Source organism: Rhinopithecus roxellana, chromosome 2 (genome assembly GCF_007565055.1).
Source record: "Rhinopithecus roxellana isolate Shanxi Qingling chromosome 2, ASM756505v1, whole genome shotgun sequence".
NCBI classification, from domain to species: domain Eukaryota; kingdom Metazoa; phylum Chordata; class Mammalia; order Primates; family Cercopithecidae; genus Rhinopithecus; species Rhinopithecus roxellana.
Window position 1 is genome coordinate 76618296 of NC_044550.1, and position 24485 is coordinate 76642780.

At 42.8% G+C, this 24485-nt stretch overlaps 2 protein-coding genes across 6 annotated transcripts in view; one reads left to right on the top strand and one right to left on the bottom strand.

The window, feature by feature from the left end:
* Positions 1-11297, top strand: part of MGST2 (microsomal glutathione S-transferase 2) — a 44011-nt gene extending 32714 nt beyond the window's left edge. For 2 of the 5 annotated variants that reach the window (XM_010353466.2, XM_030917205.1), the window contains exons 4-5: positions 4228-4309; positions 4783-5024. In XM_010353466.2, coding sequence (XP_010351768.1) covers positions 4228-4309; positions 4783-4915 — 215 coding nt within the window. In that variant the 3' untranslated portion in view covers positions 4916-5024. Of the gene's footprint in view, positions 1-4227; positions 4310-4782; positions 5025-6397; positions 6595-11115 lie in introns of those variants that run through there. The other 3 variants (XR_746813.2, XM_030917201.1, XM_030917209.1) reach the window with 3 other exon arrangements.
* Positions 11298-11450: 153 nt separating this feature from the next.
* The window catches only part of MAML3 (mastermind like transcriptional coactivator 3), a 437193-nt gene continuing 424158 nt past the window's right edge, over positions 11451-24485 (bottom strand). The window contains exons 4-5 of the mRNA XM_010353469.2: positions 20658-20742; positions 11451-15015 (exon numbers count right to left, since the gene is read on the bottom strand). Coding sequence (XP_010351771.1) covers positions 14015-15015; positions 20658-20742 — 1086 coding nt within the window. The 3' untranslated portion in view covers positions 11451-14014. The remainder of the gene's footprint in view (positions 15016-20657; positions 20743-24485) is intronic.

A 24485-nucleotide genomic window follows, 5' to 3' on the forward strand; every position in this document is an offset into this window, starting at 1 on the left:
GCAATCCTGCCCCCACATAAAAGCTGCATTTCAATATGAGATAAAAAGATATTTTGGAAAAAGTGCAAGGTTTTCCCCCCTGCTGGTATAGCTGCAAGTGACAGCTTTACAAATAACCTTTTCTTTCTTTTTTCTTTTCTTATCTTTTCCTTTTTCCTTCCTTCATCTTCTTTTTTTTTTTTCCACTGGTCCTTGCACTGAATTCATTTATCTTGCAGTGGTGGTCAACCATAGCTCACAGCTGCAGACCTTAATCTATGACACATATTAAGCCATTCAATTTTTTCTTGTAATATCATGACTTTTCTCTGCTTTTTGGGAGCACTTTCAGCACCACTAGTAGCAATCTGTATGGGTCTCATGGCATTATTCAAGGTTTATGGTGTTGCACTAAACATTGATGAAAATAGGCAAAAACCCTGAGAGATCACTTTTTACTGCAATATGCAATTTGCTGGGGCGAAGAAATGCTCAGGTGGAGATGATTAGCATCACCTTTTAAGCAGATACTTGGCAACACTTGAGCTCACTGCAATAGCAACAGGAGGTGGCTTCAAAATATTTATAATAGTACAGTATTACTATAGTTAATTTTATGTATGATTTAATACTGCATCTTTACATTTGTTTACATTTCTCTCAACTGCAAATGGCACCATGTATTATGGTCTGTGTTTGTATGCTTTGATAAATTTTAACTTTGTACAAAATTCATATATATATCTATATAGGCTTTCTGCATCTCTTTAAAAACTTGTGTATATTTTATGATAGTAAATGAGAAAATAGACCAGTATCTACATCTGTTTTATGCATTTGTGACCTACCTTTTTCCTAATTTTTCAGTATGTCTGGGCTATGTGGTTCATTTGTGAGTTTTGTCAAATTGTCACAAATCTCCAAAATGTTTTCCAATATATTTATGTGTTTATTTTTGTAAACCCACCTCCTGCACAATCCAATATATTTATTGGAAAATATCCATGTATAAATGGACCTGTGCAGTTCAAACCCATGTTGTTCAAGGGTCATCTATAATTCTAATTAATTGAAGGAAGAGAACATAGAATGAACAGTTCACATTAATAATTATAGCTGGCCAGGCCCAGCAGCTTATGTCTGTAATCCCAGCAATTTGGGAGGCTAAGGTGTAGGGATTGCTTGAGGCCAGAAATTCAAGACCAGCCTGGGCAACAAAGGAGACCCTGTGTCTACAAAATTTTAATAAAAAACTATCTGGGCACACATGTAGTCCCAGCTACTTGGGAGGCTGAGGTGGGAGGAGCTCTCAAGCCCAAGAGTTTCAGGCTGCAGTGAATCATGATAGCGCCACTGCATTCCAGCATGGGTGACAGAGTGAGACCCTGTCTCAAAAAGAAAATAATAATCATCATCATTATAGCTATTATTTATTGAGCCCTGACTATGTGCCAGGTACTGGTTTTTTTTTTTGTTTTGTTTTTGTTTTTTGTTTTTTTTTTTTTTGAGACGGAGTCTGGCTCTGTCGCCCAGGCTGGAGTGCAGTGGTGCGATTTCGCCTCATCGCAAGCTCCGCCTTCCGGGTTCCCCCCATTCTCCTGCCTCAGCCTCCGGAGTAGCTGGGACTACAGGCACCCGCCACCACGTCCGGCTAATTTTTTGTATTTTTAGTAGAGATGGGGTTTCACTGTGTTAGCCAGAATGGTCTCGATCTCCTGACCTCATGATCTGTCCGCCTCGGCCTCCCAAAGTGCTGGGATTACAGGCGTGAGCCACCGCTCCAGGCCGCCCGGTAGTGTTTCTAAGTGTTATGCATACATTGTCCCATGCGTCAGATTTACAGGATTTAAAGCCTTCGTATGAGGGAGGGTCTGTAATAAATTTCTACTTTACAGATGAGGAAGCTGAGGTACAGAGATGTTAAGTAATTTTTCCAACTTGACATTCACCAGTGTGGGGAAATTTTTCCTTTCAAGTGCAAAGCCGGGTCTGTAGGTATTTGTGCCAACAACCCATGCACCTTTTCTTAAAGGTCTCCAAGTATGTAGTGCTGCGGTTTGTATGTAGCGACTCTACAAACATCCACTTTCTGTTTGACTGGGGTATCCTTGGTGAGCTGAGGGCTTTCTCTAAACTTGGCTTCTGCGTTTAACAGTGAGTCAGACCAGCCCCTGCTACCTTCGTTGGAGAAATTGAATCCCCCTTTTCTGGTAACTTTCACTGTCTCATTTTGGTCTATACTTGATTGCCAAGATTTAAATAAACCAAAATCCAGCTGCTTTCAAAGGCAACCCCATCACTCTCTTCCTTATAGTTTTTACTGTGAACTGAGGAATTTCAGGTACAATGTCCTTTAAAGAAAGACTTCTTCACTTTATTCCAACTCATACTTGTGTCGCTTAAGGGCATGAATGAAACCGCTGTTCCTTGTCATGTAAGAGCACATTAACAACTAATAAGAAAAGCGCCTTTTGATAATGGGACTCTGTCTCTGCCGTTTGACCCTTTGGATTTCTCTGTGATAGGCTGAATGAGGCAGAATGCCTGTCAGAAAGGATTTCTTGAGTATCTTGTCAGAAATTTCTTTTCATTCTTTCTCATCCAAAGTCAGTCACCTACTAACTGTTCCTGAACTGTTCTCATTGGCTTTCTGGGAGTAAATCCGTAGACAGGGAGTCTCAAAACTGAGAACCATGTTCAGAACTCTTCGGCTTCCTCAGACCCTGGAAAGGGTCTACCAGCTCTTCCTTCCCAGCTCTTTCCTTGGTCCCCTTGTTCCTGTCCTCTGGCCCCAATACAGATGTCATCCCCTCCAGAGGCCTTCCTTTACCCCATTTTGGCAGCCTCCTCCAGTTCCTCTCTCTCTCATGTCTCTTCATTTCTTTCACAGCACTTTCAAGTTTACACTTTTCTTCTCATTTTTGTCTTTGTTGTCTGTCTTTGCTGAGAGAATGTATGCTCTATGAAGTCAGGGAGCTTATATCTTTTTCACTGCCACCCTCAATCCTTAAAGTAATACCTGGTTTATGGTAGATATGGGGCTAGGCATGGTGGCTCACACCTGCAATCCCAGCACTTTGGGAGGCCAAGACAGGAGGATGGCTTGAGCCCAGGAGTTCAAGACCAGCCTAGGCAGCATAGGGAGGCCTTTTCTCTACAAAAAAAAATTTAAAAATTGGCCAGGCCTGGTGGCATACACCTGTGGTCCCAGGTACTTAGGAGGCTGAGGTGGGAGGATTGCATGAGCCCAGGAGGTCAAGGCTATACTACGCCCTGATCATGCCATACATTCCTGCCTGGGTGACAGAGCAAGACCCTATCTCAAGAAAAAACAAACAAACAAAAAACGTGTGGCCAAGTAAAATAATAAATTTAATCTAGCATATCACAGTCCCACACATAGACTCCAAATGTTTACAATAGGGCTCTGGCAACTTGCATCTGTGAGGTGCTGAGGAAGGGAATGGAGCCCTAACATAGGGAAGACAATGATATATTTCACTGGATGCGATGATAGAACATCAGAGTACTGTATTTCATGTTTCTTTTTCAGACAAATTTTATATGTAATAAAATGCATAAATCTTCAATGAATTTTGAGAAGTACACACACCTGTGTGGTCCAAATCTCTATCAAGATCTAGAACATGGCAACCACCCAGAAAGTGTCCTCCTGCTTCTCCCAGTCAGTCCCCATTCTCACTCCCAGATACAAGTACTTCTGATTGTTTCATCATTTAGTTTTGTCCATTCTAGAACTTCATATAATTGGAATCATATAGTATGTAGCCTGTGTAATGCTTCATTCACTCAGCAAAATGTTGTGTTGCATAGATCTGTTTGTTTTCATTGCTGAGTAGCATTCCATTGAATAGACTCTATAACAGCTTGGTTATCCATTCTCCTGTTGATAGACTTCTGGGCTGTTTCCAGTTTTTGGCTATTATGAATAAAGCTGCAATGAACATTCTTAAACAAGTCCTTTTGTGAACACACGCTTTCGTTTCTCTTGGGTAAATACGTAGGAATGAGATTGCTGAGTCAAATGTTATGTTTGATTTTATAAGAAACTACCAGAACTTTTCCCAAAGTGGCTGTACTATTTTGCATTCCTGCCAGTGATGTATTCTGAATATAAGTATTTTGTCCGATATGTGTTTTGTGAATATTTTCTCAGTCTTCATACAACATCTTAAGAGACTGCTGTTGTCTTTTGTGCCTTTTCTTTTTTCCCCACCCCCTCTATAGTTTTTGCTACTTGTCTGGGTCTGATGTACATATATGGCCGTCACCTGTACTTCTGGGGATATTCAGAAGCTGCTAAAAAACGGTAAGGAGAACCCAGTAATTTTGTATTTATGCAAAAAGTAGCAGGATAAGGTCTGGGTCAGTTTCCTTCTCTTGGGAGATATTAACTGCGAGTTGTGGTGGCAAAAGTAATCCATACTGTCTGAGGCCAAGTCTTGCCAGGCCATACACAATTAGGCATGAGACAGGACAATGCAAGTATAAAACTGTGCACTGAATGTGGACTCTAGTTCCTTGCAAAAATTTTGCATCATCTCTAGAAATTTACCAAGGATAAATCCTGCCTAGCCTTGATAATGCTTTGAATGTTCAAAGAAACCAAGTGATCTGTATGGTTAGGCATTCCCTTTAATTTATGTGATGAGCCAAAATTTTCAAATTGCAAAAATATAGATGTTCTGGACAGTGTCAATGATAGGACAGCCTATTTCAGGACTCTCAGCTTCCTTATTACAACCCAGTTTGTCACTTTTCTCCCTCCTGTCCACCCTGCAGGATCACTGGTTTCCGATTGAGTCTGGGGATTTTGGCCTTGTTGACCCTCCTGGGTGCCCTGGGAATTGCAAACAGCTTTATGGATGAATATCTGGACCTCAATATTGCCAAGAAACTGAGGCGGCAATTCTAACTTTTTCTCTTCCCTTTAATGCTTGCAGAAGCTGTTCCCACCATGAAGGTAATTTGGTATCATTTGTTAAATAAAAATAAATAAAGTCTTTATTCTGTTTTTCTTGAAATGGCTTTGTAGAAACACACCCTTTAGAGCATACATTGCCTGTTTAAGAATTGAAATTTGCTTGGGGTAGTTACATCCATATCATCAGTAGAAGTGTGTTGTGCCCTAGTTTTAGAAATGCATGCTGAAGTCATGACCGGTTGTGTGGGGACAGAGCAGCCTGACCCGTGTGCTGCTCTTTCTGAGGACTACTGACATAACCTGCCATCTGACTACTTCTCGCGTGATGGAAAGTTTCAGACAGAAGCTGATAAGGCAGCCGAGCCCTTTCATTGGTCACCAGATAGGAAGGCACGTGGGGGACATCAGGCAAACACATAGAGTAGCCAGAGAAGGGAGTCATCAACTGATAGCACAAAACAAAACAGGTTATAAAAGGCTGGGCGTGGTGGCTCACACCTGTAATCCCAACACTTTGAGAGGCCGAGGTGGGTGAATCACGAGGTCAGAAGATCAAGACCATCCTGGCTAACAAGGTGAAACCCTGTCTCTACTAAAAATACAAAAAATTAGCCAGGCGTGGTGGTGGGTGCCTGTAGTCCCAGCTACTCGGGAGGCTGAGGCAGGAGAATGGTGTGAACTTGGGAGGCGGAGCTTGCAGTGAACCAAGATCGCGCTACCGCACTCCAGCCTGGGCGACACAGCAAGACTGTGTCTCAAACAAACAAACAAAAAACCAAAGAAAAACAAAAACAGGTTATCAAAATGTACTTTATAAAGTAAAAAGTGTTTCCAAGCCAAAAGAGCTTGCTGCCTGGTGCCCATACTGCAAAACCAGGTTTTTGAGAAAAGAAAAAAATTTAATTGTAAAAAAGAGACGGTCTTGCTGTCACCCAGGTTGGAGCCTCCAACACATGGGCTCAAGCAGGCCTCCTGCTTCAGCCTCCAGTGCTGGGATTCAGGTGTAAGCCCCTCTGCCCAGCCAACAAAAGCTTTATATTGCAAGTCAACTCAGATAGGAGTCAAGCTCAAGTCTGTCTCCCTCTGCTGGCTTCCAAGCAGTATTTTTATTAGAAAATGTCAGGGGGTAAATTCTGAGATTAGTAGGTGATTGGTTGAAAGAAAGGGGAGGTCTGGAAAGTCTTTGGGCATGTCCATTTATCTCTTTATGCTGCCTCAGAGGTAGCATGTGCAGATTCCAGGGGAGTTAATATGAAATGTTGTGGAAATTTAAGCTGTGATATCAGCAAGCTTGTTCTGTGCAGACTCCAGCTAGGCGTCTTGGTTCCAACAGATTTCAGCCATTTTTTTCTTTTTCTTTTAATCTCATAAGCTGAGAGAGTTTCAGTGTTTCCATAAGTTATTTCTTTTCTTATCTGCCATCCTCCAAACTGAAGAATTTCCTTTAGTCATTGGTTTCTTTTACTCTTTGAGGCACAATTTCAAGAGGAAAAGGATATCGTTTCAAGGAATTGCCCAGGGACCAGTGCGAAGAGGATATTCTTTCTCTTGGCTGAGGAAGGTGGGTCATGCTCACGACTGTAGAACCTGGGTTGGGTTCTGCTGCACGCCCTGTGTCATGTGGGGTTTGGAGGGTGTTATGGAAAGTACAGCAGAACCCCCAAAGCTGTTCTGACCCTAATGTGCAGTCATTGTCTGGCACAATGCAGATGACTTTTCCTCATTTTCTTCATCTGTAAAATGAGAACGATTCTACCTCACAGCTTTCAAAGAAAAGGTAAAATGAATTATAAGCATACATAACACATTTTGACATCAGGAAAAGGGCCCTCTGTCAATTTTCCAAAGAAAATTGGACAGCCTTGAGTCTGGTGTGCGCATCTTCAAAAGTTGTTTAGTAGTACTTTTCTTTTTTTGTGGATACAATAGAAGTTAAAAAGGCCAGGAATAATATTAACAGAAAAAGAAAGAAAGACACTTAAATACAAGTGTTCCCGTAATATATAACCTCCCGCATCCCAAATAGCAGTACAGTATTAAATACCCCAAAGCACATTGAGACTATACTGGTCTGGGAGTGGACATATTTGCATACTCAGGTTCCCCTACTCATTGGCCATTTGAATTTGGACAAGGCATCCCATCAGTAGGAGGTTGTGAAGCAAAGAAGCGAAGACTCCAGAACCAGACCACCCTATCCTGTCCTATCACTTGCTGGCTGTGCTACCCCAGCACTTTGTAGCTCTCTGCCTTGGTTTTCTTTTAGGTAAAATAGGGAAAATATGCTAAAAAGCTATGATTCTATGGCCTTTTTACTTAATATTCTGATCAATTATGATTGTGACTTGGATTGTGACATTTTAATTGTTTTATACATTGAGACCAATGAAAGATGAGAATGCAAATTTTTGATACTAAGGCATAATTACTTCATAACCATGTCCTTTGCAAGTTGTAAAGAAGCTTTCCAAATCTTACAATTGAAGATTTTTAAACAATTTCTGTTTTGCACTTAAATTGGCTCTGGGCAGGGTAAAACACACACACACACACACACACACACACACACACACACACACACAGAGTTTGGTTAAACACGTGGAAATAGACAATGGCTGTAGCAGACTATCAAGGCCTTGTCACTTTAAACATTCAAACGATAGATTTTCCTTTGTTCTAATTGCATTGTCACCAGGCAACCTTTTGATTATTTTCATTCCTATTAGATTTGGCTACAGGGAGCAACCATTTCTGGCCACAGAGATGTGGGTTTCTGATCAGTTTGACAATTACATGTACATTTTTTGTATATTACTAAATTGATCAATTTTACTTTTAGAAATCAGATTCGTTGCCTTAAAAGTCAATGTCAGGAAGTGGGGGATAGAGAAGAACTTTTCTGCGTTGAGAGTCTTAAGGGGCATAAAAACCAAATGGCAATGTGAGATCCTTGTTCAAATTCTGGTTGGAAAAAAACAACTATGGGCCGGGCGCGGTGGCTCACACCTGTAATCCCAGCACTTTGGGAGGCCGAAGCGGGCGGATCACCTGAGGTCAAGAGTTTGAGACCAGCCTGACCAACATGAAGAAACCCCATCACTACTAAAAATACAAAATTAGCCGAGCGTGGTGGCACGCACCTGTAATCCCAGCTACTCTGGAGGCTGAGGCAGGAGAATCGCTTGAACCCAGGAGGTGGAGGTTGTGGTGAGCCGAGATCGCCCACTGCGCTCCTCCAGCCTAGGCAACAAGAGCAAAACTGTCTCAAAAAAAAAAAAAAAAAAAAAAGAAAAAGAAAAAAAACATCTATGGATGACCTTTGTGAGACAATGGAAACAATTTGAGCATAGAATACGGATAGATGATATTAGGGAATTAATGTTAATTGTTAGGTGTGATAATTATATTGTGGCTAGAGAAGAGAATGCCCTCATTCTCTGGAGCTGTGTCCCGAGGCATTAAGGGGTAAAGTGGTTGGATGTACTTTGAAATGGTTCTGCAAAATATACACATGAAGCATTTATGGCAAAGTGTTAACAATTGCATCTAGTTGATAAGTATATAGGTATTTGTTGTATTATTATTTCTACTTTCCTGGTTGTTTAAAAATGTTTATAATAAAAAGTTAAAGGATCTGAAGAGAAGTTAAAACCTAAAATCAGATTCTTGGTAGCCCTGAAGATTTTCTGTGTGGAGCATTGTTAAGAGATCCAGTGATGGATCCATGGTCATCCATGCTGGCCTAGCAGCTGTCCTGGGTGTGGCAGAGACACCTGGGCCCCACATGTGTGAGAGCTGTAGTAATTACCTCCACCTGTTGCATGAAATGAGGCATGTGTCTGTGGCAACTACTCCACTACTACACTAGTGGAGGAATTTAATGTCCTTAGTACTTAAAAGAGAATTGAGGAGAAAACCGAATTCACAAAAAGAGGAAAAAAATCAAAAAGAAAATAAAAAGGTAAAGACTAGTTAGTTACCCAAAGCGGTAGCTGTGCTCCATTTTCAGATAATTTTTCCTGTCCCATTTTTCTTTTAGGGGTTGGAGGTGGGTGGGGTATGGCCAAAAAAGTCATTAATAAACAAAATCAGGTCATTTGATGTTCACCCTTTTTCTCCAGACACACTCTTCCTTGAAAAGAATGGTCAGAGGCAGAAACAGCTCATTGAATGCTGTGGAATGTTCTTTAATCACCAATAAAATACATCTTTCTCACTGGGGGCAGATGTCTAGTGACTTTCTAGAAAAATGTTTATTCTCTCCTCTTTCTTCCCCCATCACGACACTTACTGCACTAGGATTTTATAAAGGTCAGTAAGAAAACATGTAAGAACTCATTTGAAAAGAGAAAGGTATTCCATTCATCCAGTGCCAAACGAGTATAAGTAAAAATATGTGGCTTGAAGTGATTGGAACTAGGAGTAATCAACTCTTCTCAGAGCTTCACGTTTTTACTTCTAGTGTCAGCGTCCCCCTGTGCCCTCCCTCCACCCCAGAATCAGTTCATTTTCTATCCCATGTTTTCTGGGAGAGTGCTAAGCCCATGTCAAAAGAACAAAGCCCAGTGCCACACTGTTTCCTACATAGTGTTATTTGCCAACTCGTCTGGAACCATAACCCACTAAGGGGAGTGACGGCCTCTTCTTCCATAATTAAATTGTTTGTTTCTTTTGGTTTGTGTATATTAAAACTTACCTTTGTTTTGTACCTATTTTGATGATGACTTTATCCTGTGGCCTACTTTTCCTCTTAACCCAGTTTTGAAACATGTTGTGATACTAAGCTTTTTAAAGTTTGATGAGGAGTCTTAGGTCATTTCCTCGAAGTGGAGAGGTGGATTCACATCTATGTGATTTATTAACAAAGGGCTCTCAAGAGGTGAAAAAGGGAGTGGGGGAAACCGGACAGAGAAGGGGAAAAAACCAAAATAGGGGTGTCCTTTATTTTTCCCTTTTTTTTGGTTTTATTTTGAGACAGGGTCTCTCTCTGTCACCCCGGCTGGAGTGCAGTGTCATGATCACAGCTCACTGCAGCCTCGACTTCCTGGCTCAGGTGATTCTTCACTTCAGCTTCCCGAGTAGCTGGGACTACAGGAATGCATCACCACGACCGGCTGTTTTGTATTTTTTTTTTTTTGTAGAGATGGGGTTTTGCCATGTTGCCCAGGCTGGTCTCAAACTGTTACAGGACAGAGAAATATGTTACAGGAAGGGGTCCCATTCCAGACCCCAAGAGAGGGTTCTTGGATCTCATGCAAGAAAGAATTCAGGGTGAGTGCTCAGTGCAAAGTGAAAGAAAGTTTATTAAGAAAGCAAAGGAATAAAGGAATGATTACTCCATAGACAAAGCAGCCCTGAGGGCTGCTTGTTGCCCATTTTTATGGTTATTTACTGATGATAATGCTAAACAAGGGGTGGATTATTCATGCCTCCCCCTGTTAGACCATATAGGGTAACTTCCTTACCTTGCCATGGCATTTGTAAACTGTCATGGCACTGGTGAGAGTGTAGCAGTGAGGAAGACCAGAGGTCACCCTCGTTGCTATTTTGGTTTTGGTGGGCTTTGGCCGGCTCCTTGACTGCAACCTGTTTTATCAGCAAGGTCTTTGTGCCCTGTATTTTGTGCTGAACGCCTATCTCATCCTGTGACTTAGAATTCCTTAACCGTCTGGGAATGCAGCCCAGTAGGTTTCAGTCTCATTTTACCCAGCTCCTATTTAACATGGAGTTGCTCTGGTTCACATGCCTCTGACAAAACTCCTGAGCCCAAGTGATCCGCTTGCCTTGCCCTCTCAAAGTGCTGGTGGAATTACAGGTGTGAGCCATAGTGCCCGGCCTGCGGGGCACCTTTAAACCAAGTCCCAGCCTTTGCCTGATCTTGCAGTAGAGCTGTGGAGCAAAATTATATCTGACTTTGTTCAGACAAGTTAACTGGGCTTTTATACTCCTGCACCAGTGAGTCACTGGCTAAAGTCAATCCAGAGGGATATAAACTTCTAAGCACTTTCAATTCTGTGGGTGGGTGCAGGTGAAGCCAGGCCATGGCTTTCAGATGCAAAGTGGCCTGGTAGGAGTGGGGTGGTGGAGGCTGTTTACTGACAGTGCTCACTACAGTGGAACGAGAACCTTTATTACTTCCCCTCAATATATTCCGATTTTTCTTTTTTTGACAAAAATATTTATTTTTCCAGTGGAGCCTCCCTACCTCCAGATGAACCAGTTGGAAATGGAACTGTTGTGGTACTGAATCTACAAATGGATTGCACTATGTTCCATGCAAAGTTGACTTTCCTCCCTTCCCTTTGCCACATCCTTCAGAGTGCGGCAGTAAATTTAGAAAGTATCAGTTGAGAAGTTGAATGCAAAGGCTGGGAATGATAGATCTCTCCCATTAAATAAATGTTTAAAGAATGATACCAAAATTTTGAGAAAAGAACTGCAGTTAATCAATTAAAACCCAGGAAAAATGTCTGCTTAATTAAGTTTGGAGATCCAGTGAGGATCTTAAAATAAACTATACTTTGGATTGATTCAGATAATCTTTTATTTTCATTTTTGTTTTCTTTAAAAGTGGTATGTCAACATCACTTCATTTCTACATTTCAGAGTTCTGTACATTTCTTAAAAGGAAATAAGCAATGCTTAATGTACATAGTAAAAACAGAAAACTAGAAAAATCTGAATAAAATGGAGCAAGTTGCCATAAGTCATACAGTACAAATTAGTCATTAGATGTCATCTGAAGTGCAGTACCACTGCTGTGATGATGGGTTAAGAAATGAAATTAAAATACTCTATTTTAAACAAACAGTATATATATATTTATATGTATATTTTTTACAGATAGTAGACCCAGTGATACCTGCAGTATTGTAAAAACTTATGTACAAATAACTTTTTTTAGACATTACATATACATCAGCACCGTAGTAAAAACAAAACCAAAACAAAACCACCGTATTCAAATCTACCTCTCTATTAGTTGGTCCTAGTACTGAGCATTTGGAGGAAGCTTTTAAAAGATAATGGAGCCCCCATCCCTGTCCCACTTCCATTAGCCACCTCCAGTTTCTCATCATTGCTTATTTATTTCCTGTACCTTTCAGGAAAAGGTAATTATGTTTTCTGTGTCTTCTCATTTGTTTGCTTCTTTTTTGGTTTCATCTCTTTCCACTCAGTTTCCCCAATGGCATAAGTCCCCATGTGGGGAGTTCAGGGTCACTCTGCTGCCACCTCTTCGGAGAGGGCGCCCAGCCCCTGCCTGGGATTCTCACCCACCAGGCACCTCTGGCCTTACATCCTGCCCCTTGCTGAGCAGATCTACAACCCGGGGTACACTGAGAGCAAGTCAAAGGCAATGTTGCCCGCTGCCTCCTCTCCAAACCTCTCTGCTCCCAGCTTTCCAGGGCAACTCGCCTTCTCAGGACTGAGTGTGGCCAGTCCAACCCCACAGGCTCCGATTCCTCTGTGGTGAGCTGCCTGGGAGTGCACAGAAGGCAGCCAGTGTCTAGGACGCGGAGGGAGGAGGGGACAGGAGAAAAGTACACACCACTCTCACTTAGGACAACACTGAAGCCAAAGAGCCTCCAAAAGGGGGATTGGGAGGGGAGGCAAGGAGCCTTGTTGAGTCCTTCTGACAGATTTCACTTAGGGCAGATGTGCGCCAATGACAAAGACAACAACTGTACAGGACTTTGGAAGAGGACTACTTTGCTCATATGAAAGAAACTACATCTTCTCCTTTATAACCAAATTTGTAAGGTGGAGCAATTGCTTTTTTAGCTCCTCCACCTCTCAGGGATTTTATATTTATCTTTCTGATGAGTAGGGATGATGGGAAAGGTGGATTTTAGAGCATCACTCCCGGGATTTCGCCCAAAGGGAGCCTGAACCAGTGACCTCCAGGCCACTCCTTCCTGGGGATATCAGAAATACCAGATGTGGCTCACAAAAACCGACACCCAAACATCAGAGCAGCCCTCTTAGTTCCAGGCAGAGATATTCATTCAACTCTGCACATGTTAGAGAAAGAAGACTCCAGTGTTGCCTTTGCATTTCAGGCATTGTCTTAAGTTCTTCCTGCATTTATGTGGACTCTGCCCAAGGCTCCCTAAAGACATAAGCTTCACTTCTTGGATAGTCTGTAAGGAGAAGCGAGGGGAGGCTGGTGTGGAGGCAAAGAGGAATAAAGGCAGGGCTGGAGACAAAGGCTCCAGACTGGCAGACACACAGCGTCCAGTAGGGGTTTCTCTGCCCTGCGGCCGCCAGAAGTAGATGTGACCCACCTGGATGTATGGGTTTTGTATTGGGTGCCAGCGGGCTCCAGCCCTACCTGGAGGGATTGCCACCAGGGGCACCAGCAGAGGGCACACGCCCCAGGACTGCCGGATGGACTGTGCTCCAAACTCAGCCTGCTCTCCTTGTGACAGCGGAGCCTCTGCAATTCCTGAGGGTCATCATGGGGCAGGAGACAGGCCTGTAGGATCCGTTGTTGTCTCCCTGTGACTATCTCACTGTTCTTCGTGCCTGCCCTCCAAATTCAGTAGCATGTCTCGAAGCCTTACATCTCTTGGCACCCAGAGTTCAGTGCATTTCCAACCTGTGCACCTGGCTTGTGCAACCACCCAGCCTCTTCTGGGGGACTCTCTCTGGCCGAGGCTCTGTCTCTTTTGTGTCTCCAAAGCTGCTGTCTCCCGACCTGGGGCAGGAGGGTCTGAGGATACCTCTCTTGGGTAACGGTCCCTCTTGGCTGAAGTAGCTCCTGCTGGGCCAGGCGATCACAGGGCATGCTGAGGCTGAGCAGAGGGGCTCTGGCTGGCTTCGTCTTCCCACCTGCTCCTCTGGGTGTCTCCTTCTCTCGCAGCAGGGATCTGCGTGGCGTCTCATCTCGATTGCTGTGTGAAAATCAGGTGAAATGAGGCCCGGCGGGGCTGTGGATTGGCACCTGGATCTTCCACTGTCAGCCAGCTGCAGTTTTGCTCAGTTTACGTGGGTCAAAAAAACAAAAAACAAGGATGGGTCAACATCCTGTTTCTTTTTCACTTTTTAAGCTTTAACCACTCGAGTCATGGCTCTTGGGGCCTCTCTTGACTAGGGGTTACCAAACAATTCATCAAGCTCCTGCATCCACTCGTCCCCTGGCCCACCTTTGATGATGGAGTCCACAAGATCTGCACCATCCGGGAGGCCAGGGAAGGAAGCCCCAGCTCCGTCGCCACTGTAATTGTATGACACGTCCTGAGGGGCATTCCGCTCATAGGCTTGGCTCTGGCTGCTTGGAGCAAAGCCGCCACTGGGTATCTGCTGCTGTGCTGGGGGCTGGCTGAATGCTGGCATGCCCGGGACTCCCTGGCTCAGGCCAGACATGACCATTGGCCTCCCCTGGCTGGTGCCTTGCTGCCCCGGGAGCGATGGCATCATCTGCCGACCCATGGCAGCTGGGTTGAGGGTCCTCACTGTGCCCGTGTTAGCATCCACGACTGACTGGCTCAGTCCCTGTGGGAAGTGCTGCTTGGTCAGTCTCGGCTGCCCAGCTTGAAGAGGGTAGCTGGCGCCATTGTTGAATGGTCCCAAGTCTCCACTAGTCCTCCCAGGCATGCCCTGCAAGCTCCTCTGTTGCCAGCTTTGTGCTCCTTGCTGGACTGTTCCCATAAGGCTCTGCAGCCTTGGAGGGGCTTGGGGCCTAGGCAAGGCCTGGCCTACTGGCCCTTTCATCTGCGGATGTTGCTGGGTAATGGCTGAGTTCACCAGCATGCTCTGACCAAAGCCACTCACCATTCCAACCCCCTGCCCAGAGGCAGGTTGCCTCGGTCCCTGGGCTTGATTATGTGTGATGCTCATGCCACTTTGGTTTGGGTGCTGCAACATTTGGGTCATGCCTGTGCTCATACTGTACATTCCTGGTTGGTTGGTAGGCGTGGTGCTGTAAGGGGCCAGTCCCATCTCTGACTGCGCAGCTGCGGTGGCCATCGTCCCAGGGTTCTGGGAGGGTCCTATTCCCATCATGCCTGCGTTCTGTGCCATCAGCCGTGACGTTCGCATGCTCTGGAGGGCTGCTTGGCTTCTTACGGCTGCTATATCCTGGGGAGAACCTGCAGTGAAAAATAGGACACATACCACTCACTCTTCTCCATAAGCAATATACTGCAACAAGATGTTGGAATTTTCTTTGGGAATGACAAAATTCCTTTATATGAAAGGATCTAAAAAAAAAAAAACAAAAACAACAGCAACAGAAAAAGAAAGGATCTACTCTGATAATATATCTCTAATAAAAATGATTATTTTTCTGATTATAACATATGCTGATTGTGAAAAATTTGGAAGTATTAAAAAACACAGAGACAAAAATTAAAGTCACCTGAAATCCCACTATTCAGAGATGATCATTCCTATTCTTTTATTTGTATATAAATAGACACCCACAAAAATTGGGATCGTACTGTACATGTGTTTTTGTAGCTGACTTGTCCACTAAACAGATCCTGATGTTATTCTTGTTTATACTTCAGAAGCAAATTATTTTGCAGTCATATAGATACGATGTCATCCTCAACCAGTAAGATACTATTTTCTTTGGTGGTAAGAGAGAATTCACCTCTGGGGCTACATTAGAAAGAAATGGCTGATCACTTTGTATTTTCTATTCGTGAAGTGGAACATGGTTCAGTAGAGAATACTATCAATAAAGACCATTAGACTAATTTCCCTTAAGACTTGAGTAGGATTTGAGAGGTTAAAGGCCATTGCTTCTGCTAAGCAGCTATTTTGACAGATAGGACATTTTTTGGATCCACTCTGTAGATTTCAACATGCTCCAGATTCTCTGAATCATAACATGTCATTGCAAACTGGCCAGCTTCCTGAGCTAGAAAAAGAAATCATCCTGCTACGTGTGACTTGGCCATAAACTTTATGCATTTCTTTATTTTTTTATTTTTTAATTTTTTTATTATACTTTAAGTTCTAGGGTACATGTGCGCAACGTGCAGGTTTGTTACATATGTATACTTGTGCCATGTTGGTGTGCTGCACCCGACTTTCTGCATTTCTACAGCGAAGTCCATTCCTTCAAATCAGCAACGACTATTTCTCTCAGCAAATTGCTAACACAGTTTTAATAATGCTGTTTAAAAGGTGGCCAGAGTGTCCACACCAAGTCATTCAACCTTAATTAGGCATTTGAGTGAGTCATTCTTTACATGTTACCAGGAAATTTCCAAACAGCCAAGAGAATGGAAATGTCACCGGTAGAACACCAGTCAATGTTACAAAGGGCTAGGAGGTGCACAAAAATGGATTTTTCTATGTTCCTGCTAATGACTGAGTCTATAAGAAGAAGAAAAATAGTTTTTTTCCTGGACATTTAAAGAAGATGCAGCTTGGGAGCCAGTCAATATTCTAAGCAAATTTAATCCCACCTGGAACTGTGATGAGAAACCAGATGAGAATAGTCTAACCTTGTTAAACCTGGCACCCTGGCAGATAACTGAAGCATGTTTTTGTCTTCCTGATGTGGCTATTGATTTCTGGGCTGAAAATATGTCTCCATATTTTCTTCCTTTCTTTAAGAAAGGAAATTACGGGAATTTTGATTATGTCTCAAGTTTTTGTGGCTTGAGATCAATATCATACTGCATTGAAAAATGAAATGGTTTCTATCAGGAAGCCTGAAGGATCTGGGGGAAATTCCCAGAAATGTTTTCATATTTTGTTTTAAGCTTCATTATATCTAAGTGATTTTTTGAAAAATCAAAAGTTCCTAGTAAAACACTCAAAGGTAGTATATACTGCAACTTGTAATCTTGTCATGAAGTTTTGAGACCTTAACGACTAAATTTTTATTGACTCCATGGCCAATAAGATCAACTGTGGTGAAATGGGTTATTGAGTTGTTTATAAAAAAAAATTTAAGGGAAAAATATTGCTGAGTCAGAGATTGACTGGGTAGACCCAAATTATATAAACAGTCTGATGGGCTGCTAGAAATAGATGAAAGGACATCTCTAATTTGGCCATTTTGGGGTATATTTATAATGGATATGTTAAAGGACTGGATACTGTCTGGAATAATTTTGTGAATGAGAAATAGGTTCCTTTCTTTAGAGGGCAGAAATGTTACAATACCTTTTAATAGGCAGTGCTACATTAATCCAAGCCAATCTTTATTTTTATTTAGTGTAAATGACTGCACTATCTTGATGTAATTCTTATTTTTAAAAGGCATTTTAAAATCAGCAATCACCACATTATTTTTCACTTAAGAGAAATAAAGACTTTTATTAATCTAGTTTTATGCCTACCGTGATTTTAAATATACAAAGGAAAAAAATTCAGATGTGTCCAAGGAATTAGCTTGTCTTTATCTGATTCCTACATGTGTTAAACCACAAATTATGTTTTCTTTTTCTTTTTTCGGTCTAAAACAGATATTATTGTGAGACACTATAGTCTAATTTTCTTGTCTGCCGGTTAACATCACAACGTCCAAGAAAATCTTGTATATTCAAAGAGAGACGATAGTATCCAACTTTTTCCTTAAAAAGTCTATGTTCTATTTTCACTCACAACAAGCCTGTATTTGTGAAAAAAATAAGCATTTCCCCATAGTCATGTAACATTGCTCAGAGGTCCAGAACCTAATGAGGGAAAGACAGTCATTAAGGCCTTTGAAATGTATAATGGTGAGAGTATGGGATAGGTTCTCATGCAAATTATACCTAACAAAACTTCTCTCCAAGAATGATATTTCTTATTTTTCAGTTTGCTATTTTCCCAGATGCATAACATCATGCTATCTAGGGTATCTGTAAACACATGAAAATACTGAAGATAGTAAAATAAATTATATATCTCAAACCAATCAGCTCAAGGACCCTAAAATGTTACACTGGCTTTATTGATAATATTCTCTACTGAACCATGTTCCACGTCACGAATAGAAAATGCAAAGTGATCAGCCATTTGTTTCTAATTTAGCCCCAAAGGTGAATTCTCTCTCACCTCTAAAGAAAATAGTATCTTACCGGTTGAGGATGACATCGTATCTATATGAGTGCAAAATAATTTGCTTCTGAAGTATAAACAAGAATAACATCAGGATCTGTTAAGTGGAAAAGTCAGCTACAAAAACACATGTACAGTACGATCCCAGTTTTTGTGGGTGTCTATATATATAGAAATAAAATAATAGGATTGATCATCTCTGGATGGTGGGATTTCAGGTGACTTTAATTTTTGTCTCTGTGGGTTTTTTTTGTTTCTTTTTTCTGAGACAGAGTTTTGCTCTTGTTGCCCAGGCTGGAGTGCAGTGGCACAATCTTGACTCACCGCACCCTCTGCCTCCTGAGTGCAAGCAATTCTCCTGCCCCAGTCTCTGGAGTAGCTGGGATTACAGGCATGCGCCATTATGCCTGGCTAATTTTTTGTGTTTTTAGTAGAGACAGGGTTTCTCCATGTTGGTCAGGCTGGTCTCGAACTCTTGACCTCAGGTGACCCGCCCACCTCGGCCTCCCAAAGTGCTGGGATTACAGGCATGAGCCACTGCGCCCGCCTGGAATAGAACTTTTTAAGTGGACCCAAAACATTCCGAATAGCTCATATAAGTATGTGTCTATGTTCTGCAACACAGAGCAATTATTAAATTGTGGTGGCCCCTTTTCCCCACAAATAATACATGAGTTATGAACCTGGAAAACTCAAGAGACGTTATGCTGGGTTTATCAGCTTTTATGTTTTTTATTAGTTCATAATATAATGCAGCAGCTCTCAAGCGTGGTTCCCTAGCTAGCAAAATCAGTGACTCCTGGGAACTTGTAAAAAATGCAGATTTTCAGGCCCTGCTCCAGATATACTGAATCAGAAACACTGTGTGTGTTTTAACAAGCTCTGTTGGTGCTTTCAGTGCAGGCTAAAGGTTGAGAACTATAGCTATAAAGGAGGGCTCTGTATGTGCAACAACAACTATATGTAATGATGACTAGTCCCCACTTTTCCCTACCCACGGCAAAATTAGAAACATAATTCTTCAAAAACCCCTGGCACTGATTTAGTGCACAGAACACCTGTGGATAACTCAATTCCTTTTGTCCTTGCCTGTGTCAAGGCCAAATGTGTCAAGGCCAAAGGATCTAACATGATATAAGCATCCCAGAGGTGAAAGGGAGTGGTAGCTACTCAAGCCCCAGTATTTTTACAGGTGATCTTCAATGTGGTCTGTTAGTAAATATCAATGGCTTTCAGACTGTAAACTACAACTCACAGTTCATGATCCAGGATATATACATGTGGGTTTAAAACAGAAAGAAAAGTTTCTGATATGCTCTGATAATTTCTGTTGTATTTCATTTTAAAAATGTTGGTTGTGACCCACTAAGTTGTTTTCAATAACCTTGTGTTTTGCAATCTGAAGACTTAAAAATGCTACCTTAGATCAGAAATTTTTCACCCAGTCTATTGATAAAGTTCAGGGATACTTGTGAAATTATATAAAAGTTTATATATATTTACATATTATATATTTTTGTGCAAGAGACTTCATAGCTTTTTGTAGACTCTTAAAGGAATAGGTAACTTTTGAGAAGCTGGGACCCATTGATGTGGATCCCACAAAATGGGCAGAGGATGGGATTAGGATTTCTGCTGCTAGGTGAACCCTTTAGCCCCCTGAAAACTCCTGTGGATAAGATTAGGAAGGCTCCTCAGGCTATTTTCTTCACCCCACATAAGACCCTCAAGGGTTTTTTTGTTTTTTTTTTTTTGGAGACAGAGTCTCGCTGTGTTGCCTAGGCTGGAGTGAAGTGGTGCGATCTCGGCTCACTGCAACCTCTACCTCCCGGGTTCAAGCGATTCTTGTGCCTCAGTCTCCTGAGTAACTGGGATTACAGGCATGCACCACCACTCCCAGCTAATTTTTTGCATTTTTAGTAGAGACAGGGTTTTGCTATGTTGGCCAGGCTGGTCTTGAACTCCTGGTCTCAAGTGATCCATCCGCCTCAGCCTCCCAAAGTGCTAGGATTATAGGCATGAGCCACTGCACACAGTCAAGGGCTCTCTCTGTTGGAGATGGAAGGGTTTGATATTCGAGTGGGCCTTCCACATTTATAAAGGAGTGCAACACTAACATACAGTGCACCCATTGCTACTGGGTCATCATTTAGGATTCCCGCAAATGGCTACAGGGTCAGTTCAATCAGCCTCAAGGCCCTATTTGTCTTCTACATTCAGCAGAGACTAGTGGTTATTGCAAGCCAGATTCTTCCATTTCAGCTATAGAGGTAAGGGCTTTGGTCAGGTGACCTGCTGGCATAAGCAAAAAAGATGTGGCACAAGATTTTTGCCCCTGTAGTCACTAAGATGACGATCTAAACATAAACAAAGTTGATATGGAGCCAACAGGCACCAGTATATCTTTACCGGTTGTTAATCTATTGCAATACTATATACTTTTGGTAAAGAACAGCTGTTCCAGTCCCAACTCCCACAGCTACCCTGACCCTTCCCTGTGCTTTCTAGAACCCCTCTGTGACTCAGTGACCAAAAGGTTAATGCCTGGCACAACAGGAGGCCTCTAGGAATCCATTCTGATTGGTTAGTACTCTTAACCTACCAGTAGTTAAATATTTTAAGTATTTCCTGGACACAAATACAGCATGTAAGGCAATGACTCTGGCTACACATCACTTACGCTTCACCACTAGAAGGTATAAAATGAAAGAGGTTGCACTGGCCTCACCTTGAAACTGATTGACCTGCTGCACTGGGTATGGATTCCGCTGTGGCTGGAGGTGCTGCCGGGGTAGATGTGATTGCTGCAATTGCTAGAACGACAGAACACAAGAGGGGTGGAGAGGTGAGATAGGGAGCAAGCACACAATTCAATATCCTAGCAGTTCTGAGGAAGGTAGGGTTTTCCCCAAAACTAAACTTTGTGTTGAAGAATCATATGCCTATAGGCAAGTGCACAAAGCCTAAGGATACAACCAGGTAGGTTTTCACAAAATGAACACACTCAGGGCCACCAGGCCCTCCATCAAGTAACAGAACGCTGCCAGGAGCCCCTCGTGCCCCTTCCAGTCATCGCCCTCCCTTGACCCATGGGCATCACTGTCCTAACTTTTAACAACATACAGCAGTTATGTCTGCTTTTGTACTTTGCAGAAAATGATTCACATGATGCTGCTTTTTTGTCTGGCTTCTTGCATCCACCACAGTATTTGTGAGATTCATCCATGTGGATGTGAATTCTTATTGCTTGTTCATTCTCACTGTTGGATAGTATTTCATTATATGAATATAATGGAATATTATAATTTATTTACCCATTCTACTAGTGATGTCACCTTTGGTGTTTCTAGTTTTTGTGTTTCGAATGTGACTGCTATGAACATTCCTGTACATGCCTTTGGTGAACATGTGCACGTATTTCTGATATGTGGACTTGCTGGCTCATGAAGAATGCGTGCTGAGGGAAGGGGTTTTGACGTGGACTGCTCAACATCAGCCTGCATGCTTTCCTTAGTGCTGTGGGGACTGAGCTCAAAGGGACAAGCAACTGCTTTTTAATGACCTAAGTGGATGCTTTGGGCATAGGAAGATGAGATCCTCAGGGGTTATACAAAAAAGGCTAATCTTATTCCCATGAAGCCACACTGCCTGTAAAATACGTCTCTACAAGTAAACTATTCAGCATTTACTGCTTTGAGGAAACCACGTGGGATTCCACATATACCAGCAAGCAAGGAGGCCTGCATTTTAGTCTTTCTTCCACTCACGGGGATGCTGCACTGCTAGTGTTGCTACCAATATACTGGGAAGGCTATTATCATTATCACGTTGTATGTGCAAAGGGAAAGAAAATAAGAGTGATGTAGAAAGAGCAGAGAAAGAGGTTTTACTTCTAGGTCTGCCGTCAAGTAGCTTGCATGACCTTCGGGATGTTGTTTAACCTGCTCCCTGCAGCTGCTGAATATTCATTAAGTACCTTTCATCTGCAAGGGCTATAAAGAACATACAGCAAGGTCCCTGTTCTTTAGAGTGTTCATTATAAAAATAACACACACCGACCACCTCTTAACGCATGTGTTTATTTCAATTTTTTCTCTTGTGTTTGTTCCTGGGCTGCTCTATAATTTTCTTTTCTTTTCTTTTTCTCTTCTCTACAAGGCCAGCCAGTATTCTGGCAACCAAAGGAAAAAACAGCCTCTGACTTGTTGACCCCATCCCGTCCCTACCATAATGTTCTACAGAAAACTGTTGAAATTAATTGATTGTGTAGACCAATAATGTGTAGACAAGAAACCAAGCAAATCTTTTAGGCAGCAATAGAAGGGCATTACTGAGAGTAAGCTGAGCATTTAACAGCTTCTCCTCAAACTTCCCATATTATATAAGAATTTAATTGTCCTACTTGTGACTAGGAATGAGCCCCTGGCAGCCTGTGGGGGACTGAGGGTGTATCCTGGAGTCAGGAATCAGAAGTCCTAAGTTCCATCCTGGCTCTGTCTCTCTCTAGCTCTGTGATCTCATATAAATCACATAAGCTCAGCTTCCTCACATAACCTCAGTTCCTCATTTGTAAAATGATGGGACTTCATGATCTAGAATGTTTCTAAGTTTTGTCTAACCTTTGTGAATGGATGAGAGGTGATGTGCTTTGCACTTTTTGAGAATACGGCATTAAATGTGAATTCATGCCTACTTTCAACCTGCTCTGCTCTGATTGCCAAGTCTACTGAGAATCATTTTAAAGTTTCCCAAAATATGTAAGATCCCAAATCCTTCTGTTTTCCCTCACATGTCCTTTCAGGAAACCCAAAATCTGTTTCCAAAATCCAAAGTGTGAGGACACTTTCAATGCTGCAGCAACTAAGATTGGTGTTGATCTGGCAATATTCACTCTCAAAACGAAAAACTGAGAGCTGACTGGGTGCGGTGGCTCACACCTGTAACCCCAGCACTTTGGGAGGCCGAGGCAGGCAGATTACTTGAGCCCAGGAGTTCGAGACCAGCCTGGCCAACATGGTGAAACCCTATCTCTACTAAAAATACAAAAATTAGCCAGGCGTGATGGTGTTTGCCTGTGGTCCCAGCTACTCTGGAGGCTGAGGTGGGAAGATTGCTTGAGCTCGTGAGGCAGAGGTTGCAGTGAGCTGAGATCACGCCACTGCACTCCAGCCTGGGTGACAAAGCAAGACCCTGTCTCAAAAAAAAAAAAAAAAAAAAAGTTGAACACTTACTCCTTGTAGACCTGCACTTGGACAACCTGCACTAAATCTGCATCCTCCTCAGGTGCAGACAAGATGCTCCACTGACCTGGCGGGGCCATATGGCTACAGCTCTCACATGACATTCCCTGACACCAGGGCCACGTGACAGGCCCCCACATACATGTGTGCAGCACACACAGCTTCCAAAACATTTTACACACATGATCTTATGTGATCCTTAGAGCAGATACATGAGGAAGGCTGGGAAACTATTAAAACCTAATCTGGCAGATGAAGAGGGAAGTTCACTGTTTTTTCCAAAATCACATCACATGCAAAACAATGGGCAAATCCTGGCCCTGAGAAAAGGGATCCTCCCCTCATCCCTCATCATCTTTTAGTATACACAGTTGCTACGGAATGATCCGCAGGTCACAGCTTCCCATTTCCCTTGTCTTTCCCAAGAAGCCCCAGCTCTCTCCGTGCTCTGGATTCTGAGGGGTCTCCCCTGACCTCTCACCTCCTTGTCTGGGGGCATCGTCTTGACGTGTCTCTTCTCACACTCTTCCCATGCCCTGTGCTACCCAGTGTGGGGCTGGCCTCGCCGTGTGGGAACACCCCTGGGCTGCACAGCTGAGCTCTGCCTGCTTGCCCTGGGCCCTCTTTGTGTCTTTGGTCACAGCACACATATCAAAAGCCATCACTCAAAACATCAGGCACACCTGAGATTTCCTGGGATTGGCTGAGGAGAGGATTTACAGAGCCCAGCTGCCCTTGGCAGCTCCATTTATCACTGCCTGAGAGAGATTAGCATGGCTCCTTGTCGCACACCTTATGTAGGTGAGAGGGATAGAGGTTTGTTTGTACAATAGCTGCCAGGCGGCTGACTGACCTTAGTAAAAAGGGAGATAATTACACAGCTGTTCAGGAACAAAAGCAAAGAAAAAACAAAAGAACGTAAGTGAACTGTGCTCAGCAGTACAATTTTTCTCTTTGGGGGATGCCTGGTGTTACTTTGAACTACTGTTCTTGGTTAGTAGGGACCTCAGTGGACCTGTGTCCTACACAGGATACGCGGTGGTGGATGCTTAGTAAATTTGCAAAATTCTGGCAGGGCACGGTGGCTCACGCCTGTAATCCTAGCACTTTGGGAGGCTGAGATGGGAGGATCGCTTGAGGCCAGGAGTTCGAGACCAGCCTGGTCAACATAGTGAGACCCCCGTCTCTATTTCTTTAAGAAAAAATTTACAAAATTCTGACCCTATCAGCAACATTCTAGAAGGATAACTGTGAGGCAGACCTATGTTGGGCCTTCAGCTTTATATGACAACCTTATACCTCCTATAGGAAAGAGC